The following is an 18,651-nucleotide window of genomic DNA, read 5'->3' on the forward strand; positions in this document are numbered from 1 at the left end:
TGGCGCCCTCTATAGTTATTATCTTTGATTATTATACAGGTAGGAAACAATAGCGTGTAATGAAAGACGAGGGTTTGTGTATTTTTGTCGATTTTATTCCTTGTTTTTATACTTAAATACACGTTCAGAATGTACCAGCCTCACAACACAATGTATCCTCAACATAGTAAGTATCTTTTGAATAATAACTATGGTTATAAATGATTAAAATAATGATAGATTTAGGTATGTTTGTTGTAACAATAAGTCCCGGGAAGCGATTGTGACGCTAGGCCATGGTTCGTTCGTGGACCCTCTGAGATTGGATTGGCCTTGATCGGGCTAGCTACTGTAGGCCAGACTGAGCGGTAGCCGCCTTTTAAAAACAGACCATTAATTTGGGTTTGCTGTTATACTAACGTAGTATGTAGCTTGAAAAACAAAACAATAATTTATGATCTAAAATCAATTTTTAAAATGTAATTGGTGTCTTGCTTGCTCTGCACAGTATTTTACTCACTGTCATGAAGTCTTGGCTTGTACTACTGTATGTGGCCTGGCCTAGCACTGCTTACTCAAGGACAGATGCATTATACCTAACCTATAAGTGTGTATTTATTCTTTGGACTGATGGGCTAGTGTTGCCCGATAGCTCTGCTAATTTTTCTGGCTGTTTTACTTTATTGTTTTTTGCTCTTTTGTTTTTGTCCATTTTGAGATTCAGCAATGATACCAACAACAACAGTATTGTCATTTTTTCAGTAATTTGCCTTTAGATTTATATAATCCTTTATAATACCATTGAGTAGATTATTTTTATTATGTCTGGAGAGAGAATAAAATAAGCTAGACCTAAAGAGAGAATATCAATTCAAAAATAAGTTTAGATCATTTTTCAAATATATTTTATTGTACATTTGCAGATATACCCCTGCCTCAACAGCAGCAACAGCAGCAACAGCAGTCACAGCCACCACCACAGACTCCAGGTGGCCCACCACCACCTGTACAAACTCAAATACCTACAAGCTCAATGCCTCAACCACCGCATCAGACTCAACTCGTTCAGCCTATTCCAACGGAAGCTGGAGCTTCTGCCGTACCTGGATTGGAACTTGCGCATTTTGAATCACCACGGAGGCCGAACATCGGCACCGAAGGAAGGCGTATTTTACTCCGAGCTAATCATTTTAAAATCATGATGCCGAAGGAAGATGTGTACCATTATGATATTGATATTACACCAGAAAAGTGCCCTAGGAGGGTAAACAGGTATACAGTCTTATTTATTGACCATGCTGGCCCTGGTACAGTATAAGCCCCTGGTTTATGAATGTATGTTGGGTAAACAAACCCATAACATTAGATTTTTGTTTACCATGATTTGCATGTTCAATATTATATTATATTGTACATTAATTTCCAACTTTAATGCATTTTAATGCATTAACTTTTAAGAATGGCTTGTACAGTACTATTGGTCAGTGTCATGTACGTGTCACCTGACATTCTATAATAGTTTTGATATTAAGAGATTAAAAAGATTAAAATTGAAACAAAATAGTATAGTACTGTAGTATTGTAAGTAGAGTTATGTTGTATAAAGTGCATTCTTTTTTCTAATGCTCTGTCTACACTACCAAACTAGATTGACAAAAAAGGTGTGATCTGCCCAAATATGGTAGTTATGTGACATCATCATGTCCATATATGGACACATCACATTTTTTTTGTAACATAAATTTGGTAGTGTAGACAGAGATTTAACATTACACTGTTTTGTCAGGTAAAACAAGGAGCCATAATATCTATATTTTTTATTGAATAGGGAGGTTATTGAAACGCTTGTGAAGGTGTATTCCGTAAAGGTATTTGCCAATCAGAAGCCGGTATTTGATGGTAGGAAAAACCTGTATAGTCGGGAACCTCTCCCCATCGGCAATGAGAAGGTTGGCATTCTTTTTTGTTATTCTTTTCAGGACATATTCAGCATCAAATTTGATCTCTAAACCAATTTTTATAAGCTGTGTTTTGCCCATTCTTACTAATCTCCAGAGCCATGGCTTGAATAAACTCTCTCTGGAAAATGATATAGTCTCACAAGTTACTACTACTGTGCCACTACTGTACTTATTCAAATTTTCAATAATTCTTTCATTGTATTCACAGGTTGATCTAGAAGTAGTCTTACCTGGTGAGGGGCGTGACCGATCATTTAAAGTATCCATCAAATACATGTCAAGGGTCAGCCTATTTCAGCTGCAGGCAGCATTAGAAGGCCAGATTGCATTGGTCCCATTTGATGCAATTCAAGCCCTGGATGTTATCATGAGGCATCTGCCATCAATGACGTAAGATGTTTACAAATATAGTACAACCCCTTAGAGAGACACTTTTGGGATCCAATATGGAATATGTGTGTTCCTGGAATTAGGGTTAACCATTGTTTTAAAGCATATTGCCCCTTGCTTGTTTCACAATAAAATGTCTTAATGTATGTAACATTAACTGTAAATCCCAATCATTTATTTTACACAGTTAAGCTCTGTCTACACTATCAAACTAATTTATGACAAAAAGTGTGATGTGTCCAAATATGGTAGTGATATGACAAAATATGGTAGTGATATGAACAAATATGGTAGTGACGTGACATCGTCATGTCCATATGTGCACATCACATTTTTTTTGTCACAAAGTTTCATAGTATAGACAGAGCTTAAGCCACTTCAATGTTTTGATTTTCTTTGTTTTCCCCTTTCAGATATACACCCGTTGGACGATCTTTCTTCACAGCACCTGAAAACTATTACCATCCATTAGGAGGTGGCAGAGAGGTTTGGTTCGGTTTTCATCAAAGTGTTCGTCCTTCGATGTGGAAAATGATGCTGAACATTGATGGTAGGCCTATCTTTTTTTCTATACTACATTTTATTTATTGTATTATTTATTGAAGCAGATTGCCATACCATATTTAATCTCATTGTCCACACACACAAGTCCTTAGGAGTGACTTGTTGGTCTGCTAATATGAATAACATAGGGTTGGTAGAACTCTACCGCAAAGGTAATTTTATTTAAACAAAGAATGACCGTGTTAATAGGAAATAAATATTAATGATATTTTCCTTTATTAAAAAAACATTACTCTGGCTACACTATCAAACTAGTTACGACAAAAAAGTGTGATGTGCGTAAATACGGTAGTGATATGACATCATGTCCATATATGGGCACAATTTTTTTGTCACATAAAGTTTGATAGTGTAGACAGGGCTTAAGAGTCAGTTGATGAATAAAATGAATGGACTAATCTTGCCTTGTTTTCATCTTATAGTTTCGGCGACCGCTTTTTACAAAGCTCAACCTGTTATTGAATTCATGGGCGAAGTGTTGGACATCCGGGATTTGCACGAGAACCGACGACCTCTTTCAGATTCTCATCGTGTCAAATTCACCAAAGAAATACGAGGTACTATATATTATTTTTTTAGTTGTAAGATTTGTATAAGGTAAAGGGTAAACTCTTTTGGTCAAGTTCTGAGAGGCTGTGGCTCGACTGAACCAAAATTGACCAATAATCTAAAGTGCTGTCTACACTATCAAACTTTATTTCACAAAAAAATGCTAAGGTGCTAATATATGATGTCATATTACAACCATATTTGGGCACATCACATCCCATCAAACTAGTTTGATAGTGTAGACAGAGCTTTATGGAATAATTTTGCATGAATGTAACTTCTATTTAAGCAAGCCAAATGGCTGAGCGGTTAAGGCAGGGGCGACTCGCTCCTATTTCTGGTGGTGGAACAAGTTTTCTCAGATAAGGAATATAAACCGTAGGTTCAGTGTACACAGTTCATCATTGGAATCGAGTAGGGGGTGACCCAGGTGAACTGGTTCACAAAATAGCCACTGTACAGTACAGTATACAATGGGATAATCACCTATCTGATAGGATAGTGATTAATTTGCTATTGGTAATCCTTGGCCACATGTGCCTATATACATAAAATAAATTATTTACATTTTTACAGGATTGAAGATTGAAATAACACACTGTGGAAATATGAGGAGAAAATATAGAGTGTGCAATGTAACAAGGAGACCAGCACAAACTTTAACGTGAGCATACTGAAAATATTCAGTAGATTTAAATAGTATAGTGTTTAAAATTGAACATTAATTTACTTTTGCTATTTACATTTGAAGGATTTTACATTTGAGCTCCGGGATTCCCGTACCCGAGGGAGATTACCCGTCAGAGTCTCACCCTGGGTTATGGGTGATTCTGTACTATATAAATATTTTAGTAAATACCGTAGCTCTTATTGTCAATGTTACATAAATCAATAATTAAAATATAAGCGTATACGTCATATAAACATAGACCTCGAGTACACCATCAGTGAAGTCAAATGATACTAAGTATCCGTCAATGACGGCCATGTTTCTTCAGAAGAAGACGGCTACAGTAACTATTACTGCTGGTATTGTGAGTGAGCTCTGTCTACACTATCAAACTTTATGTGCCCATATATGGACATGATGATGTCATATCAATACCATATTTGAGCGTATCACTACCACATTTGGACACATCACAATTTCAAACTAGTTTGATAGTATAGACAGAGCTTAAAAGGCTCTTCTTTTTTTAATCTACCTGTTATTGGTTGTACTGGTATTATATTTGGTGTATTTCTATTTTCAGATTCCCCCTTCAGTTAGAGAATGGACAAACAGTAGACTGCACCGTGGCTAAGTATTTTATGGACAAATACAGAATGAAGTTGCAGTGAGTTTAGCTTTAACTCTTTTTTCCAAAAATAAAAAACACACAGTGATCAGTATTTTTTTTCATTCAAAACTCAATATGAATTGTGTAGATGAAAAATTAATTAATACCTTAAAAAGAAATAAGTAAAGAGAACAATTCTTGTAGTGTAGTAGAGCCAGGATCTTAAATGGGAGGACAACATTCTGAGAGTAATCACATAAAACTTGTCCTCCTTTTTTTATATATTTTCTTCTTTTTTTTCCTGTCAGTTATCCGTTTTTACCTTGCCTACAAGTTGGACAAGAACAAAGACACACCTACCTCCCATTAGAAGTAAGTTCATTCAAAGTATAATTATATATATGGATAACTAAAAAAGTACCCACCATGTTGGTTGCTCACTCCTGGGCTGTATTCCCAGTCCGGTTATTTTGATACTCCATGCGTATGATTGCATGCAATAGCAACATACAACCACTCTCTCTTATAATATAAAATACATTAAGAAATATGTTACATAATAAAATGTAGTCCAGAATTGAGGTATTGTTAAATGAACCTTAAGCTCATATCTACACTATCAAACTTTATGTGACAAAAAAATGTGATGTGCCCATATATTGACATGATGATGTCATCGCACTACCATATTTGAGTATATCACTACCATATTTGGTCATACTGTATCACTACCATTTGTATCTGTTAAACCAAGCTGTAAGTGGCGGATTTGTTTCTGCTGTTTCTGGTTTTTAAAAAAAAATAAAAAAAAAAATATTTGGTCATATCACTACCATATTTGAACATATCATTACCATATTTAGTGAAGACCGCTTTTTATTTGTATTGTAACAGGTGTGTAATATCGTTGCTGGACAAAGATGTATAAAAAAACTCACCGACAACCAAACTTCTACAATGATTAAGGTAAGGGTTTTATTTTCAGTTTATTACCAACATATGCAAATTAACGTATTAACTACTTTATAAGGAAGGAGCCATATGATCATTAAAGATGTATTGTCCCCCAAAAGCATGAAAAATGAAGACTTTACATAGACAATTTTGCAGTTTTAATAAAGTAATTCACTTCTGTTAAAAAAAAATTGATTTCACTTTTAAAAAGACAAAAGGAAAGGTTCATTTTAACCAAAAACCATTATCTGACAGACAATTTAAGTATATTTTGCTTTTAATTACATTTTTTTCAGGTAAATTTAATTTTTTTTTCGATCCAGTTTTTGGTCAAAGTGAATAACTATTAGGTGACAAATTGCACATTCACCAAACATTTTTTAGGGGGACAATATATCTTCAATATAACTTCTTAAACTATTATAACTAAAATAGAAAGTTACATTAACTATGATCATATTTTGCGTAGGCCACAGCAAGATCCGCGCCAGACAGAGAGCGTGAAATTAATAGTCTTCTCCAACGAGCAAAGTTCAACGAGGACCCGTACATGCGGCAGTTTGGTATCAGTATCAGCAATGAGATGACAGAGATACATGGACGGGTATTAAACCCGCCTAAACTGCAATATGGGGGCAGAGTGAGTGTAAGTATAACACCCATTACTTAATACTCTACTATTTTTTTTTGTATTGTACTATAATCTGTATTTCATGTTTAACATAAAGTATGGGGGACCAAAAAAAAATCAGCACTGTGGTCATGTTACAAGAGTTGTCAAAACAATATAGATTATCTGATAAAACTCCTAAAAAGTAGGAAGCCTTTGTAATTTTTCCCCTGACTGATTTCAGTGAAAATAAAACAGTTGTTAAAAGGGCATACCATATTAAGTGTTGAGCATATTGTTACAATATATTACACTGTGTCTGAGTATGGAATAGTCTATTCTCTGAATGGGGTGTCCCAAACCTGGAGAATCTCCTGTATTGTTTGCGTAAACTTGATGCTATATGCTATGCTATTCCTGTTAATTCCCTTAGCTAGTCATGTACTTTTGTTTATGATTTTATTTTTTATTAAAATGCAGAAAGGGAAACCAAAATGGTTACTTGAAAGGCACTACTTTTACCGCTATACTTTGAAAACTCAGCCCTAAAATCCTCTCCAACTTATTTGAGTATCCACACATTAATTATTTATTATTTTATGTGGAATAATAAAATGAGATGAGATAATATTTTAATTTGTTAATTTTTGTGTATAGACTCGTCAGCAAGCAGTGCCTAACAGTGGTGTTTGGGACATGCGTGGTAAGCAGTTCCATTCAGGGGTAGAAATCCGTATTTGGGCAATAGCATGCTTTGCACCTCAACACACCTGTCGTGAGGAGTCTCTAAGGTAAGCTGCACCATGCTGTACATTGTAGAAGTGACCGTACAAATGATAAATTTGAATAAACAATACTAGGAATGTTTATTTAGCCAGTTGCGTAACGGACGGTGCAATTTCCCTGGTCTAAGGGCCCTCCAACGCTGGGTAGTTGCATTGGACTGCTCATTCTCTGAGCCCATTGTGCTCTGGGGCCCCTGGGTTTAGCCTGTGAGTGCTCATAGCCGTTATGCCACTGTATATAGCACATTAATTTCCATATTTTCTTAACAGATCGTTTACCGCACAACTCCAGAAGATCTCAAACGACGCTGGTATGCCGATCATAGGCCAGCCATCCTTTTGTAAATATGCCAGCGGAGCTGACCAGGTCGAGCCTATTTTCAGGCATCTGAAATCAACTTTTGAAGGGCTACAGTTAATCATTGTAGTTTTACCGGGCAAGACACCAGTTTATGGTATGTACCTTTCTCAATCTAGATGCAATATTTGTTTTTATTGGTATCATTTGGCGTATTCGATTGGGAGTTTTACCGTTGAGTACAGTTTTTCCTTTGAGTACTTCTTTAACAGAGTATTTTGAGCGTTGAAATTGTTCTTACGAAAAAGCTTGCGTTGTTAACGTTTTCTATTCGAATGATTTTCTGTTGAGCACAACCCGTTTAAAATTTACAATTTGAATACAAAAAGTACTCAACAAATCTTTATGTTGACAACGAAATTTCCCAATCGAAGACGACTGGGCTTCTAATGTAATGTTTTATATCAGCACTGACAACATGTACCTGATTTTTCTGGGCCAACAATTAAGGAGCATGGTCGACTTTAAAATAAACACACGGTTGACTTGTCTGTATCCTCAACAAATCTAGACATTCATTCAAAATTTTCATGAGAAGACATCTATTTCTTTTTTCATTTTATAGCGGAAGTAAAGAGAGTTGGAGACACACTACTTGGGATCGCAACACAGTGTGTGCAGGTGAAAAACGTGAACAAGACATCACCGCAGACTCTCTCAAACCTCTGTCTCAAAATCAACGTCAAGTTAGGAGGTGTAAATAACATTCTACTTCCTCAAATAAGGTATTTTTTTATTTGTACCCAAATATGGTAGTGATATGTCCAATTATGGTAGTGATATGCCCAAATATGATAGTGATATGACATCTTCATGTTCATATATGGGCATTTTTTTGTCGCATAAAGTTTGATAGTGTAGACAGAGCTTAAGGGTTAACTTGTTCTTGTGTACCTTTTACCATTTTTCTAAATTTTTATTTGCATATTTTTCTTCAGACCACCTGTCTTCCGTGAGCCAATCATTTTCCTTGGTGCTGATGTAACGCATCCTCCTGCTGGTGACGAGAAGAAGCCCTCTATAGCAGCTGTAAGTTCAAAGTTTATGAGAAAATGTATGTGTCCATCATATTTGCTATTGTATTAAAAAATCAATATATTCGTATGAACTTTGACATTTTCAGGTCGTTGGCAGTATGGATGCACATCCAAGTCGCTATGCAGCTACAGTACGTGTTCAACAACACCGTCAAGAAATTATTAATGATTTAAGTGGAATGGTGCGGGATCTGTTGGTACAATTCTATCGCTCAACACAATTTAAACCCTGTAGAATTATCATGTATAGAGATGGCGTTAGTGAAGGCCAATTCCCTCAGGTGAGTACAAATGACATTCAGAGTGATTGCAGATCTCAATTGCAATTCGGCTCAGCCTTTCCATGGAGGAAATATACAATATTTCCTCCATGGCCTTTCTGACTACTGGATTTACTATACATGTAAGGGCGTGTGGCGCAGTGCGTTGGATGTTGGTTTACTGATCGAGGTTTTACTTTGGTTTTGCCTCTCTCCACCCAGGGGGTACCCGGTTAGATCAAGACACACCTTTGTGCTGATTACTAGCTGCACTATTATGGGAGTATGTTTTCATACGTGTTTGATCCAAAAAATGACCTGGGTAATAATGTGGAGTGCATTGAGCGCTTGCTTATATGCGCTATATAAGAATGAACTATTATTATTATTTGAGCAACCATAGGCCTTAGTTAGTGATTAGTAAATTATCTATGCTTTTATTTTGTGAACATTTTTTATTCGTTTAAGGTTCTGGCACATGAACTGCGTGCTATACGTGAAGCTTGCACCTCACTTGAGATCGGCTACCAGCCAGGTATTACGTTAATTGTTGTGCAGAAGCGCCATCATACTAGACTCTTCTGCTCGGATAAACGGGAGCAGGTTGGTCGTAGTGGCAACATTCCTGCAGGAACCACCGTTGATGTCGGTATCACTCATCCCACTGAATTTGATTTCTACCTGTGTAGTCATGCCGGTATACAGGTGTGTAGTTAACATCATGGTTTAGACATATCATATGTTGTAATACTGTAAAACCTCAAAAAGAAGCCACCCCCTGTGGTTTGCGAGCGTAATCTAAAAAAGAAGCCCATCTTGATATCAAGCCCACTGAGCTTCTTTTTGAGATAGTATAGGCTTCTTTTGAAGATAGACTGTATTTTTTAATGTCAAAGGTATAGAAATGTATGTGTACGTGTTATCATATCGATATTAATGACCTTACAGCCCTTAATTATCTCATATATTTATCCTACAATGTATGTGTTTTTCAAATGGTACTTTGATTGCATCTTGTATCTTCTTGTCTGCCTCCTTGACAAATTTGTAAAAATCGCTAATCCATAAAACCAAGCCCATGGGCTTCTTTTTGAGGTTTTACGATATGGCTCTACTAAGAGAAACGTCCTAAAATAAACATTTGTTTATAAACATGCTTGTACGTATTTCAGGAATATGTCGACGCATGTGTGTATTATAAGTGTAGTAGTCCCTTTTCATCCCATTGGGACACAGGGCCACTCTTGTGGTTCTGTAAGAAAGTGATTCAACTGGTAGGATTGTTAGTCCAATTAAGTGGCAAACGACAGCGGTTGAAATGCACCAGAACACAGGGATAACTCCCTACTCACTCCCAAAGATGAGTGAGATTATTTTCAACAGACTTTATTTCAATTATTAAATTTTGCTTTTATTTTTAGGGAACCAGCAGACCGTCGCATTACCACGTGTTGTGGGATGACAACTCGTTCTCTGCTGATGAGTTGCAGACTTTGACGTATCAGTTGTGTCACACGTATGTGCGTTGTACACGCAGCGTTTCAATTCCAGCCCCAGCTTACTATGCACACTTGGTAGCCTTCAGGGCTAGATATCACTTGGTTGAGAAAGACCATGACAGGTAAAATTTTACTTAGTAAAGTCAACCAAAAGCTTTGTCTACATTATCAAACTTTATGTGACAAACAAATGTTATGTGCCCATATATGGACATGATGATGTCATATCACTACCATATTTGAGCATATCTATACCCTATTTGGGCACATCACACTTTTTTTTGTCAAACTAGTTTGATAGCTATTGAGAAATCTTGTGAAAATTGTTTTGACATTTTTTAAAATGTTTTATTTACAGCCCAAGTCAGTCTCGTAATGGGAGCTATGTTGGAAGTGGTGGAGACAGGTATGACATTGTTTATTGTTTAATTATAATCTTTAAATGCTAATGTGACTTTCAGGCAATTACTTTGTAATGTGTTACTTAGTTCCCACTAGGAAACATGCAAGGATGTGTAAGAAGAATGCAAATAATTTGACCAATCACAGCGTGCAAACGAATTGCGGTGTGTTATAGTGGGAATTAAGCTTTAGCACTCATCAGTTTGTCCACAATGACAGGATGATATGAATCAAAACCCTACTACTGTATGACTATATTTTTGGATGGGTTGAACCTCTTGTTATGAGAGTGTTCCTCCGTTATAAAGGAGAGTAACCAATAAATATTATTATTATATATATTTTAGTGGCAATGGAAGTCAGCATTCACACAGCGGCAATGGTAGAAACTTTGTAGACATGGCCCGAGCAATCAAGGTTCACGACGACCAGCTGCAAGTGATGTACTTTGCATAAGAGGTTCACAACAAAATTGGTTTGTTATGTCGGTTTATCATTTGTTCATGCAGCAGTATGCAAGATTTCACAACATAGAGTTATAATACTTGTTATCGAATAATTTGTGGCATGGACTAATGTGTGCATATAGCACACAGAATTTTGTATTTAAAGATTGTACAAGCTCTTAGTGAGTTAACATAGTGTTAAACATATACTCTCATTGTGTAAAGTTAGAACATAGTTTACAGTACGTAATTCTGTAAACGCAAGTGAAAGTTGACGACACATTTGTAACCATCAATTGTGTATGTTGGTCAAATGAGGCATTGAATGAGAGCCGTTTTGGTGCATTTTATCCGTTAGTGAATGTTGCTAGCAAACCCAAAGCCTAATGTTTTCTTCACAGTTGCTAAAAACGGTGTTGAAAGCCAAAAACTTGCCAAAATGACCGTTATCTTTCAAGCTTAAGCCAGAATTTTTAAATTAGAAATGAAGGAGTTTTTTTTTTAGAGAATATGAAATTTATGAGGTACAGGCAAAAAGACAGTAGTAGTAGTAGTAGTTTTAATATTAGTATTTTTATTAGATAACGTACTTCAACATTTTTTGTGCCTTTGAGCCCATGAAGTTATTATTTAACATACAAATAATGTTACATATTATTACATTATTTTTAAAGAGAAATTATAGATTATTGGTCCACATTAGAACATTTTATGGAGTTCATAGTTCAATTACCTAATGTTACAAAATGCTGTAGTGTGGACAGAGCTTAAGAGACTTATGTGTGTGGACAAACCGATGCAATGTAAACGGAGGTTGTAGATGTAAATACTACAGGGACCTTGATCATAGAAGTGTGCTTAGTTTTATTGTGCAAATGAATCTATCCAAAGCTTTCCATTTTTCATTAAGTGCATCAAAAGTTCTATCCAAATGCTTAACTTATTTTCACTTAAGATCTATCTACATTCTACACAATGTTGAAATCATTTTAACTTAAGAACAAGCAAATTCTACCCAAATCATTTTACTTAACTGCTTCATATATACTACCAAAAAGCTAAAATAAGTTTTGAAATTGTCTTAAGTGAAAAAGATCCGGTCCCACTAACTTGTACTAATAACTCTTTGCTTATTATTGGGTCACATAAACGATAATGTACTTCAGAATAATTATTAATATTAAACAATATAGAAAGATAGTATTATTCGGTAGCCTCCCGTTTTATTTTGATAGGCTATATTTATTTAGGAAAAATGATATAATTATAATTTAAAGCTGGATTTATGCACCCCTCTACAGTTTTCTGCTGGGCTTGAATAGTGGTTTAAAAATTATTGATAAAAATAGTTATTTTGTAGTATTATCTGGTCGATGCTGACCAACATGCACATTCTCAGCTCATTCATTTCTACAGGATTATATAACTTATAAATGGGTTTTATGAGAAATTCTACATTTTGGACATGAATACAGTATTTTAATTTATGAGTTTTGTTGGTATGTGATATGCTTAGTGTTAACTCGCGCCCATTGTAAGTGCAGATAAAAGATTTCAGCTTTAGTAACTTGTTTTAGAAGCCTAGTGGATGCTGCCTACTTCTGTGAACTGTTCGTAGTGAATGTTGCTGCCTAGACCAGTGAGCCTCTTTTAATCTGGTCAATATTGCTGCCTAACCAGATTATGTCATTTTAGTTATTTGCTTTTAAACCTGGTATATCATCGGTTAATGAGTGAGAAGCTTTTGATCTAGTCAATGTTGCTGCCTAACCAGTTTATGTCAGTTTAGTTAATTGCATAACCTGGTATATCATTGTTTAATGAGTGAGCAGCTTTTGATCTAGTCAATGTTGCTGCCTAACCAGTTTATGTCAGTTTAGTTAATTGCATAACCTGGTATATCATTGGTTAATGAGTGAGCAGCTTTTGATCTAGTCAATGTTGCTGCCTAACCAGTTTATGTCAGTTTAGTTAATTGCATAACCTGGTATATCATTGGTTAATGAGTGAGCAGCTTTTGATCTAGTCAATGTTGCTGCTTAACCAGTTTATGTCAGTTTAGTTAATTGCATAACCTGGTATATCATTGGTTAATGAGTGAGCAGCTTTTGATCTAGTCAATGTTGCTGCCTAACCAGTTTATGTCAGTTTTGTTAATTGCGTAACCGGGTATATCATTGGTTAATGAGTGAGCAGCTTTTGGTCTGGTCAATGTTGCTGCTTAACCAGTTTATGTCAGTTTAGTTAATTGCATAACCTGGTATATCATTGGTTAATGACTGAGCAGCTTTTGATCTGGTCAATGTTGCTGCCTAACCAGATTATGTCAGTTTAGGTATTTGCTTAACCTGGTTAATGAGTGCTTCTTGATTCCTGTATTGTTTCATACACAGTTACTTAGCTATGTGGTAACAATATAATCATTGCCTTTGTATTACCTCAGTACTTTCAACATTGTGCCGTAGAATATCAACTTAATCAATCAATATATTTTTTTTCAATAGATATATTTAACAAGTAAAAAGCTACTACTTTCCTTGGCTACAGGTTTAGACTATTGTATAATTGATGTGCTGGGCTATTTCATTGCTGCAGTTTTTATCTATTCCTTTGCAGTTGAAGACTTCTGTTTAGGATGTGGAATAGGTTGCAGTATTAGGCTTCTATCCTGGCTGAAATTAGGCTGTGGTTTAGGCTATTCTTAGGCTGTGGTTTTAGGCTTTCTTAGGCTGTGTTTTTAGGCTATTCCTAGGCTGTGGTTTTTAAATTATACAGCTTCAATAGAAGACTTCATTTTAAACGGCAGGTTTCTGTTCAACCAGTAATGTGTTGGCTGATTCAATCTAATTTTGAAAAAGAATTGAGGTTAAATAAAATTATTTTAGTCAGGAACAAAAATTTTAATTAACTTATATTGTATATATATTTTTTTTCTCCATTACTATTTGTAACATATTGTTAACATATTGTTTTTTTATTTTCTATTTTAAAAAGAGATTAACACACATTGTGATAATTAGAAAATTCAAGAAAAATGATAATACCCTGACTAAAAAAAACTAATTATTGAATGCATTGATTTATATCAAGCATTTAGCATAATATTAATTTTCAAAGAGCTAATAAGAAACATGTGAATCGATTTTAAGGCCAAATATGGTGCATAAATGCTGCAATGGTCGCAGGACGCTTATTGTAAAAACGCGATCATCTTCCATTATCCTATGAAATGAACGTAGGTGCGCAGAAAATGATAAATAATAAATTAACTACATAATACTACTAAGAATATTCTTGTTACTTAATACTATTTTTCCCTACATTTTATCTATCAAAACATTTGAATAACATTTTATTATTAGGAGTTATATTTTGTAAAACTCTTCCTATCCAATCCACCAGACGTAATATGTGCAATGCTTTTATACCTAAACTTTGTGAAGTAATATTTATCATTATTTCTCGCAAAGTACAGTATTTAAATGAATATTAAAAGTACAATATTTATCCTATGCATATCAAGACGGTCCTTCGTATTTGCCAATAATAAATTATATGTAATTATATACACTTGATACCTCCCAGACGTGAATACAACTTGCCAGGTTCAATTATGTTTTACTAAATTTTTCTACTAAACTCTTTGCAATTTTGAATGCAGTAATTTATGCCGGAGGTTTTACAGTGCATTTAAGCGTTAAAAAACTATTGATAATTGATAATATGTGTGTTACTGTACACAACTAATTGATCTTTATGACCTGAAAATATACTTATTACGGAACGCACAGAATTCATCCACATATTTTTCAGAAGTGCATTGTGTATTTAATATAAGTATACTGTATATACTATTGTGTAGTGGTGTAGATACAGTGTGGTATGTACAATAACCATGTTATATCTCATAAATGTGATGTACTGTAGTAGCATGCTTTTATTGCTTGTTTTTAAAAATGCTTTTTTTCTTTTAGAAGACTTCTCATATTTACATTTTTTATTGTGAAATAATTTGTCTTTTTTTATGTCATAGTTATTGCAGTACAATCATGCTTTACTGCAGTAACTATGTGCTGCAGTAACAGTTGTCTTTTGTAGTTGCTGCAGTACGATCATGCTTTACTGCAGTAACTATGTGCTCCAATAACAGTTGTCTTTTGTAGTTACTGCAGTACGATCATGCTTTACTGCAGTAACTATGTGCTCCAGTAACAGTTGTCTTTTGTAGTTACTGCAGTACGATCATGCTTTACTGCAGTAACTATGTGCTGCAGTAACAGTTGTCTTTTGTTGTTACTGCAGTACGATCATGCTTTACTGCAGTAACTATGTGCTCCAATAACAGTTGTCTTTTGTAGTTACTGCAGTACGATCATGCTTTACTGCAGTAACTATGTGCTCCAGTAACAATTGTCTTTCTGTAGTAACTGTTTCACAATTTAGTTTTACTGTATAGTATGGATAATTACTGCAGTACCTGCATGTTTTCTGCAGAGGTTTAGAATCTTGTCAAAGCAATTGGATATCTTGTTAGTTTCAATTTGTTGGCATTCATTTGAAACTACAGTGTTTTTACTTTCCATTATATTCAGTGTTACTATTTCTACTTAAACTTACGCAAACAAATCTAACTGTATATCTACCACTTACAAGGAGCGTATTATGTGCAAATATAGTACACAGTATTCATTTAATCTAGTACTACTAAAATGGTGCAGGAACATTTTTCCTATCTTACAACACAACATTTAAATGTAGTAATAAAATATGATAATGCAATTTTTATTTTTCTTTGCTGGGTTTTCATACTATTTATGTAGTTCATAGATAATTTGGTTATATTATTACCACTTTTTAGAAGATGTAGTTAGTGGCTTAAAAAAAAGAAATGTTTTTACCGATTATGTGAACACCGTATGAATCCAACGTATTTTAATATAACAGAATTTTATTGCACATTATTTTTGTCTTTATAGGGACAGTATTGCCGTTAATATATTTGGGTATTTTCTCAGTTTTTCTTGTGCAAGATTGTGGTTTTTAAAGATTGTTGTTTTTTTTAAACACTTTTGTGCAATTTCAGTATTCTCATTATACTTAACAAAGAAACCCTGCTCTTAAATTCCAAGTACTATATACAAACCAAAATGCAATACTTTGTTTGTTTTGGTCAAATTATAGCCATCGTTGTCATGGTTACTACAAATTCATTTAAATCATGTAAATCAATTTATTATTCAGGATATCAATTATGCATTAGTGATTAATATGCATGTGTTTTTGTGTTTATGCAAATTTGAAGGGAAGGTGGGCGACAATGCAATAGTTGGTAGGTAGTATCATTATATGACTGGTTAATAAAATATCTATGATAAAGGTATTGATATATACAATGCAACAAGATCTTATAGTAACTATGTATAGCAGACTTATTACAAATTTACATGGAGTTTAGTACAACTATTGAGAAATAATGCATTTTCATGGTTTTCATTACCAGTAATGTTGTATTGACATCGTGTAGTAGTACTCAACTTGGTTTAAATTGAAATAGATATAAGTGTACCATATTAGTTATTCACTTATACTACCTTGATAAATGTTAAGTGTTATCACACTGTACAAATGTATGTTTGTAGGGTGATAGTGTACGTTCGCACATAAATGATATTATCTGTAAAGCTCTGTCTACACTATCAGTATCAAACTAGTTTGATAAAAAGAGTGTGATGTGCCCAAATATGGTAGTGCTATGACATCATCATGTACATATATGGACTCGTCACATTTTTTTGTAAAATAAAGTTTGATAGTGTAGACATGGCTTAAGGTTAGGTTCAGGACTTGAACCAAACCCTCAATAGGTGCGAAAATATGGTACCGCCGTTTATAGTTGGTAGAAGATTGGTCAAACCATATCAGATATTTCTTATTCTGATTTAGTTTTTAAAAATAATGTCCAAAGAAAACAGTGCATTTTCAACTTTTCTGTAAATATTGACATTTTCTTTTTATTTATACTCAAGAAACTTTGTTATTGTAGCAAAAACATAGAGGTGTAATACGTAAACCACCTCATAGTAAAACAATGCATTGTTGTAAGGACACCGGTAAGGTCCACCCATTATTAATGGTATTATTTTTTGTTTGAAAATTGTATTTCCTTGGCTTTGTAAATTGGTGTACTGTATGTATTATTAGTATAGTTTTCTGCTTTCAAAAGACAAAAATGATTGAATAAAAGTAACTATTTCACTTGAATTTTGAGTGATTTTTAACATTATATGTAAAACGGTCGAAATTTTGCGATTTTTGTAAACAAATTATGTGGTAAAATGCCCGAAATATCGATTATAATATATATTATAGGTCGACATTATGACATGGATAACCAATAAAAAATAAAGGGTCAAAATTTGTCCATTTTTCGAATATTTCCTGTATATGTATATATTGTTTTATCATCATCTTATAGAGTCATAGTAGCCAAAAATTTGGGAGATTTTTCGAAAAATGGCCAAAATATTACCTTTTTAAAATTCAATTATTATGCGATAATATGGCTTTATATTGCTTTATATCATCTTATAGAGCCATAGTAACTAGTTTTGTCTAAAAATAAAAGGGTCGAAAATTGGCCATTTTTTGGAAAAATCCCTGTACTAATAGTACAGGGAAATTTTCGAAAAATGGCCTTTTATTTTTTGACATAAATGGTTACTATTGCATAATAAACATGCGCAGAGACGAATAATGGGTTCTGCGCATGTCAATTGTGCTATAGTAACCAGTTTTGACCTAAATGGTTACTATAGCATAATAAACATGCGCAGAGGCGAATAATGGGTTCTGCGCATGTCAATTGTGCTATAGTAACCAGTTTTAACATAAATGGTTACTATAGCATAATAAACATGCGCAGAGACGAATAATGGGTTCTGCGCATGTCAATTGTGCTATAGTAACCAGTTTTGACATAAATGGTTACTATTGCATAATAAACATGCGCAGAGACAAATAATGGGTTCTGCGCATGTCAATTGTGCTATAGTAACCAGTTTTGACCTAAATGGTTACTATAGCATAATAAACATGCGCAGAGGCGAATAATGGGTTCTGCGCATGTCAATTGTGCTATAGTAACCAGTTTTGACATAAATGGTTACTATAGCATAATAAACATGCGCAGAGACGAATAATGGGTTCTGCGCATTTCAATTGTGCTATAGTAACCAGTTTTGACATAAATGGTTACTATAGCATATTAAACATGCGCAGAGGCGAATAATGGGTTCTGCGCATGTCAAATGTGTTATAGTAACCAGTTTTATCGAAAAATAAAAAGGTCGAAAATTGGCCATTTTTTTTAAAATGGCCGATTTTCGACCCTTTTATACTATTGCTTAATAAACATGCGCAGAGACGAATAATGGGTTCTGCGCATGTCAATTGGCTATAGTAACCAGTTTTGACATAAATGGTTACTATAGCATAATAAACATGCGCAGAGGCGAATAATGGGTTTTGCACATGTCAAATGTGTTATAGTAACCAGTTTTATCGAAAAATAAAAAAGG

General features: G+C 34.3%; 1 protein-coding gene across 1 annotated transcript; it reads left to right on the top strand.

The window, feature by feature from the left end:
* Positions 1–51: 51 nt before the first annotated feature.
* Positions 52–17,335, top strand: LOC140061172 (protein argonaute-2-like). Its single transcript, XM_072107696.1, has 20 exons — positions 52–166; positions 903–1,251; positions 1,808–1,928; positions 2,149–2,330; positions 2,744–2,880; positions 3,317–3,451; positions 4,020–4,107; positions 4,697–4,780; positions 5,032–5,095; positions 5,618–5,689; positions 6,147–6,323; positions 6,945–7,078; positions 7,343–7,527; positions 7,996–8,155; positions 8,369–8,459; positions 8,554–8,748; positions 9,196–9,432; positions 10,149–10,348; positions 10,585–10,632; positions 10,976–17,335. The coding sequence occupies exons 1-20, from the start codon at positions 130–132 to the stop codon at positions 11,082–11,084; spliced, it is 2,805 nt and encodes a 934-aa protein (XP_071963797.1). The 5' UTR covers positions 52–129; the 3' UTR covers positions 11,085–17,335.
* Positions 17,336–18,651: the final 1,316 nt, after the last annotated feature.

This window comes from Antedon mediterranea, chromosome 1, assembly GCF_964355755.1.
Source record: "Antedon mediterranea chromosome 1, ecAntMedi1.1, whole genome shotgun sequence".
NCBI lineage: Eukaryota > Metazoa > Echinodermata > Crinoidea > Comatulida > Antedonidae > Antedon > Antedon mediterranea.